The sequence below is a fragment of the Amaranthus tricolor genome, chromosome 6 (assembly GCF_026212465.1).
Source record: "Amaranthus tricolor cultivar Red isolate AtriRed21 chromosome 6, ASM2621246v1, whole genome shotgun sequence".
NCBI lineage: Eukaryota > Viridiplantae > Streptophyta > Magnoliopsida > Caryophyllales > Amaranthaceae > Amaranthus > Amaranthus tricolor.
In genome coordinates, this window is record NC_080052.1 from 7,438,773 (window position 1) to 7,452,374 (window position 13,602).

Below are 13,602 nucleotides of genomic sequence, written 5' to 3' on the forward strand. Positions count from 1 at the left end.
TAATTTTTATGATTTTAAATTATGTGTAATTAAAGATATTAAAGCTCAAAATAGTATATTGTATGACATGAATATAAATATTGTGGCAATTATTTAAAATCATTGAGTATAGATTGATTGGTTTTGAGAATGTAAGGTTGTTTATCATACGCATAATAACCTATAGTTAGACGATTGGAGTGGCTTATTTGGTCAGTTTATTTGACCAACATATTTTATCAATCGATTTGACCAGCTAATTTTGATCACACTGATAGAATAAACTTGTTGAAAAATAATTGATTCACAATCACAATAATAAGTTATTTTAACGAACTAAGTTCCTACTAGCATTTAGATGTTTTTACCATCTCACAATTTATTTAAGCCAAAATAAGATAACATTTTTCAATAAGCTATTTTACCAAGAGCACATTTTTTTAAGGTTTCAATCACCAACTTTGCGTGCTATATTATGGTATTTGTCAATATTCATCATTCAAGTATGTTTTATATATTGCAGCTATTATATAAAGAAAAATTTTGTCAAGTCGGATATCGTTTAAATAGTTTAATCGTATACTTTTAAAATATTATCTTTTATAATTTTTAATTATGCGTAATTTAACATAAATATGATCAAAATAAGGTATTTGTTTTCGTAAAAAAGTAAATATAGCTATTTAAAACGAAACAAGAATGAGTTAATATGATGAGGAAGTGATGGTATGATTAAATTATAAGGTTTAATTAATGTAAATTAAGTTAAAGAAAACTAAAATTAGTTCTTTCATTAGAAAAATTGATGGTGCTAAAGATTATATAATTGATTATTGTAAAGCAAAAGCTATCTAAAATTACGACCACTAAATTAGACCTCTAACAACTACCTATACAACTAACGTTGTATCGAGCAAGTCCATAATATATAAGGGTTGAATTATTTAGATTTAATTAATAGTATGAATTATTCACATCAAATAGACGATAGATGAGAGTATTATGGACAATTTTTCCTTAATTTTATTATTAATGTATTGGAAAATTCCATATGTTAGCATCGAACTTTCATGAAACGCTAGTAGTAGCACTCTTGTAAGATTTTTTTACATGGTAGCATCCAATTTAGACCTCATTTAACTGTCATAGCATTTTCCGTTAAATTCTTGTTAATTTCCGTTTAATTTACGATTCTGATGTTTCTACCCTTATTAAATGTTGGTTTTTGTCTTTAGAATTTGTCCTAAATCATTTTTATGCTCTTAAATGTTTAATTCACCATTTTGACGTTTAATTTAACTGTTTAATTCATCAACGCTCTTAAACGGTGAATTAAACATCAAAAATTGTAAATTAAACATTTGAAAGCATAAAAATGGTTTAGAGCAAATTATAAAGACTAACAACCAACACTCAATAAGAATGAAAACATCAAAATGGTGAATTAAATGAAAATTGACAAGAATTTAATGAAAAATGCTACGGTAGTTAGATAAGGCAAAAATTAGATGCTATCATGTGAAAAAATCTAACAAAAATGATACTATTAACGTTTTATGAAAGTTCGATGCTACGATATGATATTTCCTAAACGTATTTTGACAATGAAAACAATCTCGTTCTATCAAGTACTTGCAGTGTTTACACTTTCCGTGTATCATTAAAAGTGCAAGTTGACATGTCACTGAACAAATAAAGGTGTATGAGATCAGTCCAAAGTTTCCCACCTAAATATTGCTATGTACCAATGTCTTTGTGACAATCCATATGGCAATTAACGTCATCACCATGTATTCTATCAAGTGCTAAAACCAATCCCATTGCAAAAGCAGCATCAAACCCAGCCTTTAGAATCAGACTGAAAACTTCTCTTCCTAGCACTATTTTTTTTGTGGGCTCCACTTTTCGTTTTATCTCAGCCACTGAAATTTTTGACGTGTCGTCATCTGAAGGTGCATGATATATACTGCACCTTCTCTCACTAAAACATCCTTCAATGTGGTACCTTCCATGGGGTTTATTGTGGACTTCAACCATCACGTTTGACCGTCCGATCATCGTTGATTTCCATATGCAAAAGATGGGTGATTGATGTTGATCGCTTAATTTCTCCCCCAAGAATCCTTCCCACCTACGATGAAGTGTTGGCCTCTAATTTAAAACAAAGGATGGTTGATTCAAATATTGTTTAAAAATAAAGAAAATTTGTTGATTTAAATTATGAAATTATAAAGAAAGAATTAGAGAATAATAAGGTATGAAAAGTTATTCACAAAAATTTGTAAATTTGTCTCCTTTTAAAACATTGATAGAATTGAATCAAATTAAAAATTAAATTTTATTGATTTGTCAAATATTAAATGTAAGTCAAATTTACATTTTAAATAAAATTAAAGTTGCCAATTATAACATAAAAAATCTAGGCTGAGACCTAATAAATAAAATAAAGTCGTATAATACTACAAATATTAAATGTTACACCCTCTATTAATTACTTACTCCGATTCAACAATCATACAATCTATTAAAAAGACTGCAAATGACAAATGTCATTTTCAGAATAACTTTGACAAATGAATTGATTTTATTTGATATATATGCCTACTTGGTGATATTTTTGCTTACAAGGCCACTTTTTTGCTAATTTATTTATTTTTACTCTAAATTAAGCCATCGTACACCTTAAATCACACAATAAAAATTGATTGAGATATTAATATATATTGATGAACTACTAATTTCTATTATTAGTCCTTGATCGTTCAATTATGTGGTCAATAATAAATTATTTGATTTTCATTCAAGAATAATATTTTGCTTTCTATAATTCTGCATTAATTGATGTAAAAAAATAGTATATAATATATAATACTTATATTGAGATATTAATACATAATAAACTACTAAATTCTATTATTCTGCTGAGATTGATGCTAAATATGGTCAATAATACATAATTTGGCTTTTATTTAAAAATAATATTCTAATTTATATATTTCTGCATTGATTGATGCAAAAATATACTATATAAATTATAATATTTTCATTCAAAAAAAATATTTGATTTCCATGAAATTACTTTGCTTGATGCAATATTATTAATTTACATATTTATATAGTTCTGCCTTAATTGATGTAAAATTATGATTGACAATCAAATAGTCTCAAATCTCTGTTAAAAAAGGTAATGAGAAGACAATTTTTTTGTTTTGTCTTTGTGTGTTTGGACAATTATTATTACACGTTGATTTGTTCCTACCTAAGCATATTTTTAGTCACAAATAATTTTATATTGCGGTTTCTAGAGTGACTAGCAGAAAACATCTGAAAATTCTTACATGTGATCAGAAAGGTGAAATAAGTTCTCGCATGGATAATATTGTATGCAAGAGGGCTCTCAAAACCTCTAAATGTTATTTGACATTATATTTTGAGTTATTATATATATATATATATATATATATATATATATATATATATATATATATATATATATATATATATATATATATATATATATTATCTATATTTTATTTCTTATAGTTTTTACATAAGTTATATAATATGTAGGATTTGAATAATTATTCACATCTAATTATATGTTATGTAACATGAACAATATTATTATAGTGATAATTATATTTAGTTTGAATGGAAATATTTGAATCTGATAACGATAATACATAATATATCATTAATAAATTTATATTCTATATATTAATTTATACTAAAAGTTCGTGCATTGTACGAATTTCTATACTAGTTAGAAATATTTCCTTCTTGCTATCAAGATGATCAAACTCACAATTACACCCAATAAAATAAATGAAAAATTGATATTAATAATCCAACCTTTCATCCATCCATCGTAAATGATTCGACCTTTGGATTTTTTTTAATATTCTAACCTTTGCTCTTAGTTTGATATCAGCATAATTTTTTATTTTATAATAATTCAAATTTTAGTTTTAGTTTGCTATCAGCATACCCTATTAGTATGTTGACAACAAATTAAGGGCAAAACTTTATTTATTAAATGATAATCCAAAAATAGTATTATTTATAGTGAATGGGTGAAAGGTTGGATTATTGATATCAATTTTTCCTAAAATAAAATTGTAATACTACAAATATTAAATTTGGGCTAAGACTCAAGAAATAAAATAATTAAATTTAAAAAGTCAAACGTTACAAATATTTTAGGAAAAATTACCTTAAATAATCAAAACTTTCTTTATTTTTCTATAATAACCTCACATATTAATTAACCATGAATGATTCAATTTTTAGGGGTATTTGCCTAGAATAAACTCGGATAACGGGATGACTTGATATTAATAGGTAACTTACTAAAAATATAAAGTGAAAAAATTAATGTAAAATTAAAGAAAAAATTAACATTTTATTTTAATTTTTTAAAAAAAATTAAACTTGCTATAGCAAGTCATTTGATTATCGAGTTTATTTTAGGCAAACATACTCTAAAATTTAAAATATTCATAGTTTACCAATACTTTATTGGGACTACTGTGGGAATTATAAGAAAAAATGAGATTGGTTTAGGCATTTTTTTTAATATTTTATCATCCGAGAAGTATAATTTATCACACAACGCTTAACAATTGTGCGGGCAATTCAGGCCCGTATTATTTTAGTTATTTCAAACCTCGTTATTGGACTTTTTCTAATAGTAATTGATGACCTCATGAATTTAGCTGATGCAAACACTCTATTCTGAAAATTTTAAAACTTTTTAACTAAATACCTTAATTATTATTTATTGATAAATAAAATTATACATCTTTTTATTGTGACTACTCAATTTTACTGTCTGATCTATATATGCTTATGTCTTAAAAAAAATAAAAGAAAAAAACTCAAGAAAATAATGTTAGCTAAATTTATTTATTTATTGAAGCATGTATGTATATCAAGAAATTAAATAATTTGAAACCATACTAAAAGAATCAATAAGATAAATTCTTATTAATAGAATTTCACTATCACATTTATTCTCATTTATTTTCTGTTCAAGATCCATCCCTTTGAAAACAACATCACATTCATATTTATTTTGATATATAAATATTGTACTTACGGAAACATAAACCAAGAAAAAAGTAATGGAATTTTAATTACATTATTATTATTATTATTATTATTATTATTATTATTATTATTATTATTATTATTATTATTATTATTATTATTATTATTATTATTATTATTATTATCTAAATGTAAATAAACCATCGTCGGCCATCATGAGTATAAACTGGGTTTATATCATATGTGCATCAGAATTCAGGTGAATAAATTTAACTATTTTTTTTATTCTTTACAATAAATTTGCAGAAATATATTGTTGATTATCTTTATATATATGTTATTTATGTCCTTTTATCTATGATTTATTTATTTCATTTTTATTATTTCTTATCAGTTTATGCCTAATTTCATAATTGATTTTGTAAATTTTAGTAATTAAGTTTTGCGAAAGTAATAAATGAGATTAATGCACATCTATTCTATCAACACAAATTCTTCCATATAAATTTATTTGGGCTGAAACCCAAAAAATTAAATAAAATTGTATAATACTACAAATTCTAAATATTAAACCCTAAATTAATTACTTAATATTAACATGAAGAGTTTAATATATGAAGCGTGAATTTATAAATTAAACTAGATAATACACATGGGATACACAACTTAATTAAAATTTTAAAATTTTCTTATAAAAATTTAAAAAATAAAATTATATATTAAAAAATGTAGTAAATGTACTATCATTTCTATTTTATTATATAACATGAACATATTAATCTTTGTATCATTAAAACTCATTGAGTATATCAAATTGGATTGAGACCAATGTATTTTTTTTGAGGTGAAATATGTAAAATAAATAGATAGATTAGATGAGACAAAGAATATAAATAATTAGATAAAATGGAAAATAATAATAGAAATGTTAATTAAGAAGAGTAGAAAATGGACCTTAGGAAGGAGAGTCAAAAGTGGCTTGCCAAAGCTATCCATAAGAAGGAGACGATGTTTAATGGGAGCATAGGAGTCGACTCGAAAGATGATATCACCCTTTGAATCATACACAAGAAATCCATCTCCATGACTAAACATTGATGTTTTATGGATTGTTAACTCTATTTCTTTCTCATAACAATATCTTTCTTCTACCACTATTTCTTTCTTCATCACCTTCTCTTCTTCATCACACATTTTTCTCTTTTTCTCTCTTAATAATATTCTAACTATTTGAACAATAACAATAAATATTTATAATGATGATGATATGATCTAGAAAGAATGTGGGATACCTCTAATTGTTGTATTAATGAATTTAATACTTAATAATTAAGTTAAGGAGAATGATTTATTATTTATTAGAAGTCTTGTAAGCCCATATGAGAACATCTCACTGTAAATGAGAAGAAGTCATAAAATTATTCAATTTTTTTAATTGATTATTTTAAAATGGTAAGTTATTATTTTAATATTATAAATGATCACTTTAAGATTAATAAAATTATTTAATTTAAAATAGCAAGTGAATCAATTTATGGTTAAGTAATTACTTTAATGTATTAAAAGTCCATAAGGTCAATCCAAATAAAATAATTTCAGCATAAAACTGTCTTATTTCAAAATTTTGAGTTATTTACTTTCTCCGTTTTATATTAGTTGCAACATTACAAAACTAGCACTATTCATTCATCACTCTTAATTTGCGATTAGTTTTTAATCTATAAGTTAAAAACATAGTCAGGTGAGATATTGTTTGATTCGTGTCATTACAAAAATTATATATAATTAGAGATATTTAAGATTGAATTAATACATTAGATTGCGTAAAAAAGCAAGCGTTGTAAGTGGGACAAAATAGTTTGTTTTGGTGAGGTGGTTGAAACTTTATGTTTGGTGTTATAAATGAATTGTCTATCTTATCTCTTTTTGCCGCCAAATTAACGTGACAGTTATTATTTTTCTATATAAGAAAATAGTGGTAAAGTGTTGACATTTGGAGAAGTAGTCTTAAAGAATAAACTTATTCTTTATTTAATATTTGTATACAAGTGTTGAAACGTTCAAATATCTATAAAAGTAGTAGTTTTATGACGGGACTGTATTTTTTTTATTGAGAGCTGATACCCTAGGGATGGTCGGGCAGACTTGAATTTTGATTTATTTTTCTTTTTTATAGATTTGGACTTGAATTTAGACCTATTTATTTTTTATAGATTAGGGTTTAAAATTTTCAGATCCATCTCAGACCCTCCGGATTTAATAGGTCTAAAAACCTTAATAGGTCTAGAAAAGAGTCTCTTTGATTTTTGAAATTTAACCTTTTATAAGTATATTAAGTATGGATCAAGCAACTCGTATGGATCGAGCAACCAAAGATAACAAACAATTCGTAAAAGACAACCAAACAAAAAGAAATACAATCACTAAAAAAAATCACTACGTATATTACAAAAGGCTACACTTACAAAAATGGAAGTTTTATGGTGATGAAGAAAGCAAGAATGGTGGAAGTAAAGAAAGGCAGGAGATGATTATTTGCATAGAATTTTTTGCGCGCTAGTGTCTCAGGAAAATGAGAGTCAGTGTCTTATTGAAGTATAGTTTCAGCCTTTTAGGGTTAGCATATTGAATAACTATACGGGTTTGGGTATGGGTCTATGGGGCGGGTCTAGGATTTCAAATCTATCAGTCGGGTCTGGGTACAAGGTTTGGGTTTTAGGGTTAGGATCCAAATCCGAATCGTCAATTATTTTATAGATCCAGATCCGATCCAGATCTAATGGGTCTATCTATTTAAGTTATGCATAAGAAGATTGTTGTAGTGAGATAACACTTGTTAAAGTTTTGAGTCTAACTATGTGGACATGTAGGACGTTTGTACAGAAATGATGCCATGAGGTGTAATTATTTTGGGGTGAACAACACATGATTAAGTCATTGGGTAAGTATTGAATCGTTTGAATCCATTGGATGTTTATGTTCATATTAACCTGAAGCAAGTAAGTTTGATGACGAATTGTATTTCAAGTTGGGTAGAATCATAAGATCTTGAGAGGAATGTCATAGCATGCATCATTTTAGAATGATCATATATCTTAGTTTCTTGTCAGTATTGTTTATGAGTTATACTATTCGAGAAGAGATATTATCATTGTTTATAAGAAATTTTTATCCAATCTTTTGTTATCATGGAGAAATGTTTTTTTTAGGTTCATTGTCATTGTACATTGGAATTCAGTATTATTGTGATCGTTTGTGGAGCATATTTTGGGAACTATTTGTTAGAGATTTGTGCTATTGATCGAGTCGTATTATATATTTGAGTTTTATTAATTGGTTACTTCTCAGTTTGAGATTTTGATTTACTTAAATTAAGAGTCAAAAATTATATTATCATGAGAATCACATTTAAATTATTTGAGATATTTAATTCGAAGATGAACCTTATTTTATGGTAGCTAGAATGTAACATTTGGGTTCGATCATTAAATCTTGAGTTGAAGTTGACTTGAAGTCAAAGTTTGTATTAAATTGAAGATATTATAGCAATTAAGTCTTTATCCTGAGTTGAGTTTGAATTTTGAGGACGAAGTTTGTTTAAAATTGGATAGAGTATAATGCCCCGTTATTTTACGGTTAATTTAATTTTTATTTTATTTTATTATGGTTGTTATATGTTTATATATTAAATAATAATACTTTATATTTTATGACCAATTGATATTTAATAAGCGTAGACTGAAGTACATGTAAATTATGAATATATAACAAGTGATAACGCAAAAGGCCATATATAATTAAATTTAAGACATTGAAAATCGTTCACTATAATTAGCTTTATTAGGATAAACTTTACATTTATATTAGAATAATAATATACATTTAGGTTAAAATAAAAAAAAAAGGAAAAAAATGATGATAAATGAGAATAATTGTAAATTATTAATATAAAACTTAATAGTATTAAAAGCAATGGAATACTAAGTTTTTGTTAACTAAAAAGTCTGAAACGTATGAAACGTATTATGCAATTGATATGCATACTGTGTTGGGTTCCTCCATTAATGGCTTTAACCTCTCATCTTCCCCATCTTACCCTAAATACGTATCAGGGTGAGAAGTCAAGCACTCCTCCACATTCTACATTCTTCTCATCCATTAAAGTAATAATAGAGTTTTATAAGTAATATTTATGGTATGATTAATAGTTTTATAAATAATATTAGTAAACATTCAAGTTGTTTTTTTCAATTGGATTCTTATGTTATATTAGTCAACTCTATTTACAAAAGTTCCTAATGATATGCCGTATTTACTTCATCATTAGTAATAAATAATTGAAGCATTTTTTTTTGATTTCACGCGTGTAAATTAAAGTAAAAACAAAAAGTTTTGCCCCGGGCTATGTAGGGTAGGTAAACCTTTGGTGCACCTAAACGTGATATGTGTTTATATTGTCAAAGATAAATTACCTTCCTAAGGTTTTTGGTGGATCGGTTTTTTAGGAGGAGTCCATGAAAAGGAATGTGTTATTTTTGTGACATTATATAAATGGACATTGTGAAAAAAACTTACAAAGTGCGTGTGATAATTCAAGGGTTTTATACTATATGAATATATTTTGATTGTATATTAAATATATAAATGCTTTACCATTTTGTGGATTTCAAATAACAAACACAAAAAGATTATTATTTTAAAGTCAAACGTTTTCAAGTATATATAGTTTGACACGTTGGAATAATTATTTACTGAGTTGTGGCTCAAGTTTTGTGTTTTTGTTTTTCACAGGTAATGACAAGTTGTTTAACGTGTTTAATGCATGAGGGTTGGCGACGTAAATCACACGTTATGAGTTTATTTAAATAATTAGTGTTAGAACATTTATTTTCCTTAAAACTATGTTGGTTTTAAATATTTATTTTGACGCCTTACACTTTTGGGTGTGGCGGACACCCCGTTTGAACTTTTCGATGCTATTAAATATTATTTACGTCTTATTATATTTATATTTTATTATTGTAAAAACTAGGGGTGTAAAGACACTACAAGGTGGATGTTAGGTTCATACATGTATGAAAAAATCTTAGTTTCGTGGTATGTTCATACATACATGTATCAGTTAATTCATTATATAGTTGTGTCATAACAACACGATATTTAATAGCCTTGTTTAAAAGATATATCATGGGTATGTTGAGCCCCAACGTGTTGAATTATTCAATTCCTAATATTTCTTTTGAAGTCCAAAGTGTTTACATAATTGTTTGTATCTCGTCTTTACTTCTCCTAATCTAAGCCACTTATCCACATTTCTCATGAGATCTAATAAATTACTTAATTCTTTAATACCTTCTGGACAAGATAAGTTAATTATATAAGCATAACATCGCATACGTGATAATCTACTACATTATAAGATGAAACTAAAAGCATATTCGTCATACAAAAGTTCCATGCATTTAATGTTTGCGGACACGTTATCTACGGAACAAGATAATATCTAATCTAGCAACTTCCATATTATATATATATATATATATATATATATATATATATATATATATATATATATATATATATATATATATATATATATATATATATATATATATATATATATATATATATATATATATATAATCTAGATTTTATGTTATGACCATTATGTTTTTCGGACATTAATTCAAAGGCGATAATTCTTTTTTAAATAAACCAATTATGGTTAATCCAATGTGTTAATACAGACATATAAGGTTCACTGTATGGGGGAGAAGACCAAATATTGGTTGTTAAGCTAAGCCTACCATTGAAAGATTTACATATTTCTACTAATTCATAACGTTTTAATTCATATAACTTAATTGTGCGGTGTTTAAGAGTGTTCCTAGGCACGACTCTCTATTTTGGTTGCAAAGTTTTTCAATTGAAATGCTCATAAGTCTGGATTTCATCTCTCACTAATTACATATTTAGAAAATTCATCAATCATTTCATTACGATTATAATTAAAAGGCATACCTCCGTCGGGCATTTGTGTTGTCCACCCACCTAGTTGTGTTTGTCGCCTTCCACTTGTGGTCCTGCTAGCACTTGTTGCATGAGTTTTCTTTGTTATTCCGTGTTTCTTTGCTAAATATTTGGTAAAAGAACTCGCACCACCACCTAACACGTATACAGAACAAATGCATTTTTAAGGCATTCTTAATTTACAAAATATAATTCCAATTATAAAAACTTAAAAAGTATCTATGTTTGCTAAAAGTGTATGATACTAATGGTTTGACGCCTTGACTTTCAAAAATTTGACATGTGCACATGAATACATTAGGATTGTCGGTTGGGTGGTTTGAATAATACGATCACACATGTGAAACAACTCTACCACTATATGGTGACATTGTCGGAAAAGGATGCCTTACTGGTATCTTTTCTTCTAAATTATAACGTGAAGATATACTCAAATACTACAATAAATAAACAATTAATAATTTTAAATTTAAGAATATTTGAACAATAAAACTAGCCGATATGGAAAGTGAAACATTTACCATGATCTTGTTGTGGTTGTTGTACTCCTTGTGATCTTGGTGATGATTATCGAGATTTAATTATCTTAGTAGGGGTCAATGGTTCTTCTTCTTCTTCTTCTTTTTATTCATAGTGTTTCTTCCACGTTATTTGCATAACAATCTATTCTTGGTTGTACCATCCTTGATATGTCTCATTCTCATAGTTAATAACCAAAAGGTGTTCCTGATATCGTCAAAGTAGAAATGACCTTTCTTTTGAAGCTAGATCATGCTATTAATTTTGCCAGTTTACTAACTTTTTAGAGACTTTTTTTAAAAATGAAGACATAATGATAGTTAACTAATGGTAAATTAAAGAAATAATTACAAAATTAAGAGACTAATTGTGTAATTAAGAGAATAATTGAGTAATTAAGTAGAGAAAAGATTAGAGAGAGAAATAGATGAAAAAAATTGAAAATGAATTAATGAATCAATTTGCCCCTTACTTATAGTGAAATTCCAACGACTATAATTAAAAAACTGATAGTTTCTCACAGAATCCATGGAATCGATGGGTTGAGTGAATCGACCGATTCTAGTTCACAGTTCTAATGCGGTTCCATAGAACCAGTGGGGCGGATGAACCTTCTAGTTCCAAGGTGGTTCCATGGAACCAATATGGTAGGTGAATCGGCTTGTAGTTTCGCGGGCCGGTTTTTTTATGACAGTTCTATGTGTTCGTTAGATTATTTTTTGTACCTAACGGTTAGCGATTCGGACCGGTTCAAAACCTGTTGCATACAGTTTCGGTTTCGGGATGGTTCTTCGACATTTCGAGACAGGTTTGATTTTGGGTAACCCGCCCCGTCGTCATCACTATATGTAGTGATACTGTTTAATCTCATTATTATCTTATGTTGGAGTGACCTAACTTATGGCCCAATTAAAAATATCCTTGATCCTTTTACAATACTTAAGAATCTAGATGATGTAGAATGTAATAGTTAATTGATTCAATGTTGTCAGCATAGCATAATGATAGCTATATAAATCAACACAAATTGTTGTATGAGAAGGTCTCACCGGGAGACACACTTCATACATAAGTTATATAGCCCATCTCATTCATATTATAAGATTATACGCTAATTGTTTGAGATAGTGTCACTGAGAGACACTCTTTCACAAAAGTAGCTCATAAGTCATAAATCAAAGCCTTGGAAAATCTATAATATAAATTTCAAGATTATCCCTTCAAATCATTCTTTAAGGACTTGAAATCTTTACACCATTTTCAAGTCTCCAGGCTAATTTGACAAAATCTGCATTTACTTAGCTGGTATAAGTAAGCTTCATGAAAGTCATATCCTTAATAAAATATCTTTGCCTCTTGGTTCTCTTCCTTTTAGATACTTGTGAGTTCCTTAAGACTTAAAGAACATTTCAACTTGTGACTGTGAAAGATTGGTGGAAAAAATGACAAGTAGAATTAGAGGCTGGCAAGGCAAGAAGCTCTCTTATGTAGGTAGATGGCACTTGTGAACTCAGTGCTTATGAATATTACAACTTATTAGTGTCAAAACTTCATCTTGCCAAAAAAAGGTGATAAAAGGACAATAACAATGTTTGTAGATCATTCATGTGGCATTATGATGGACTTGATACAGAATGTGGCAAATGTAAATCAGGATCAGCTATGCAGGCCAAAAAAATAAGGTGGTTTGGGAATTCGAAATCTTGAGATGGAATCTGGCAGCAATTGGGAAAATTGCTTGGCATATCAACAGGCCAAAAAAGGTGATATAAGATGGCTTCATGGGGTTTATACCAAATGTGGTAATCATTTGATTTTCAGCCCTTTTGTTCTTCAAGCTAGCAATTCATAAAACTTAGCAAAGTTAAAGAGCAAATGAGGCCTTTGATTAGTAGTTGACTTAGAATGTCATGTAGGAAAGTTAACATATTTAGGAGATTTAGAAAATATTTAGAAAATATTCTTTAACATATTTTAGGATATTCAGAAATATTCTTATTTTGTATTTATTTTCTTACCTTTCTT

At 27.2% G+C, this 13,602-nt stretch overlaps 1 protein-coding gene across 1 annotated transcript; it reads right to left on the minus strand.

The window, feature by feature from the left end:
• Positions 1–978: 978 nt before the first annotated feature.
• On the minus strand, positions 979–6,482 carry LOC130815844 (protein LURP-one-related 12-like). Its single transcript, XM_057682348.1, has 2 exons — positions 5,983–6,482; positions 979–2,130 (listed from the first exon to the last, which is right to left on the minus strand). The coding sequence occupies exons 1-2, from the start codon at positions 6,220–6,222 to the stop codon at positions 1,717–1,719; spliced, it is 654 nt and encodes a 217-aa protein (XP_057538331.1). The 5' UTR covers positions 6,223–6,482; the 3' UTR covers positions 979–1,716.
• Between the last annotated feature and the right edge of the window lie 7,120 nt (positions 6,483–13,602).

What these genes read in the sequence shown, in the direction of transcription:
- LOC130815844 (XM_057682348.1), bottom strand. Translation starts at nt 6,222, where the DNA reads ATGTGTGATGAAGAAGAGAAGGTGATGAAGAAAGAAATAGTGGTAGAA. An exon ending in TTTTGACTCTCCTTCCTAAG is followed by an intron (nt 2,131 to 5,982) that starts GTCCATTTTCTA and finishes GTTTTAAATTAG; the next exon opens with AGGCCAACACTTCATCGTAG.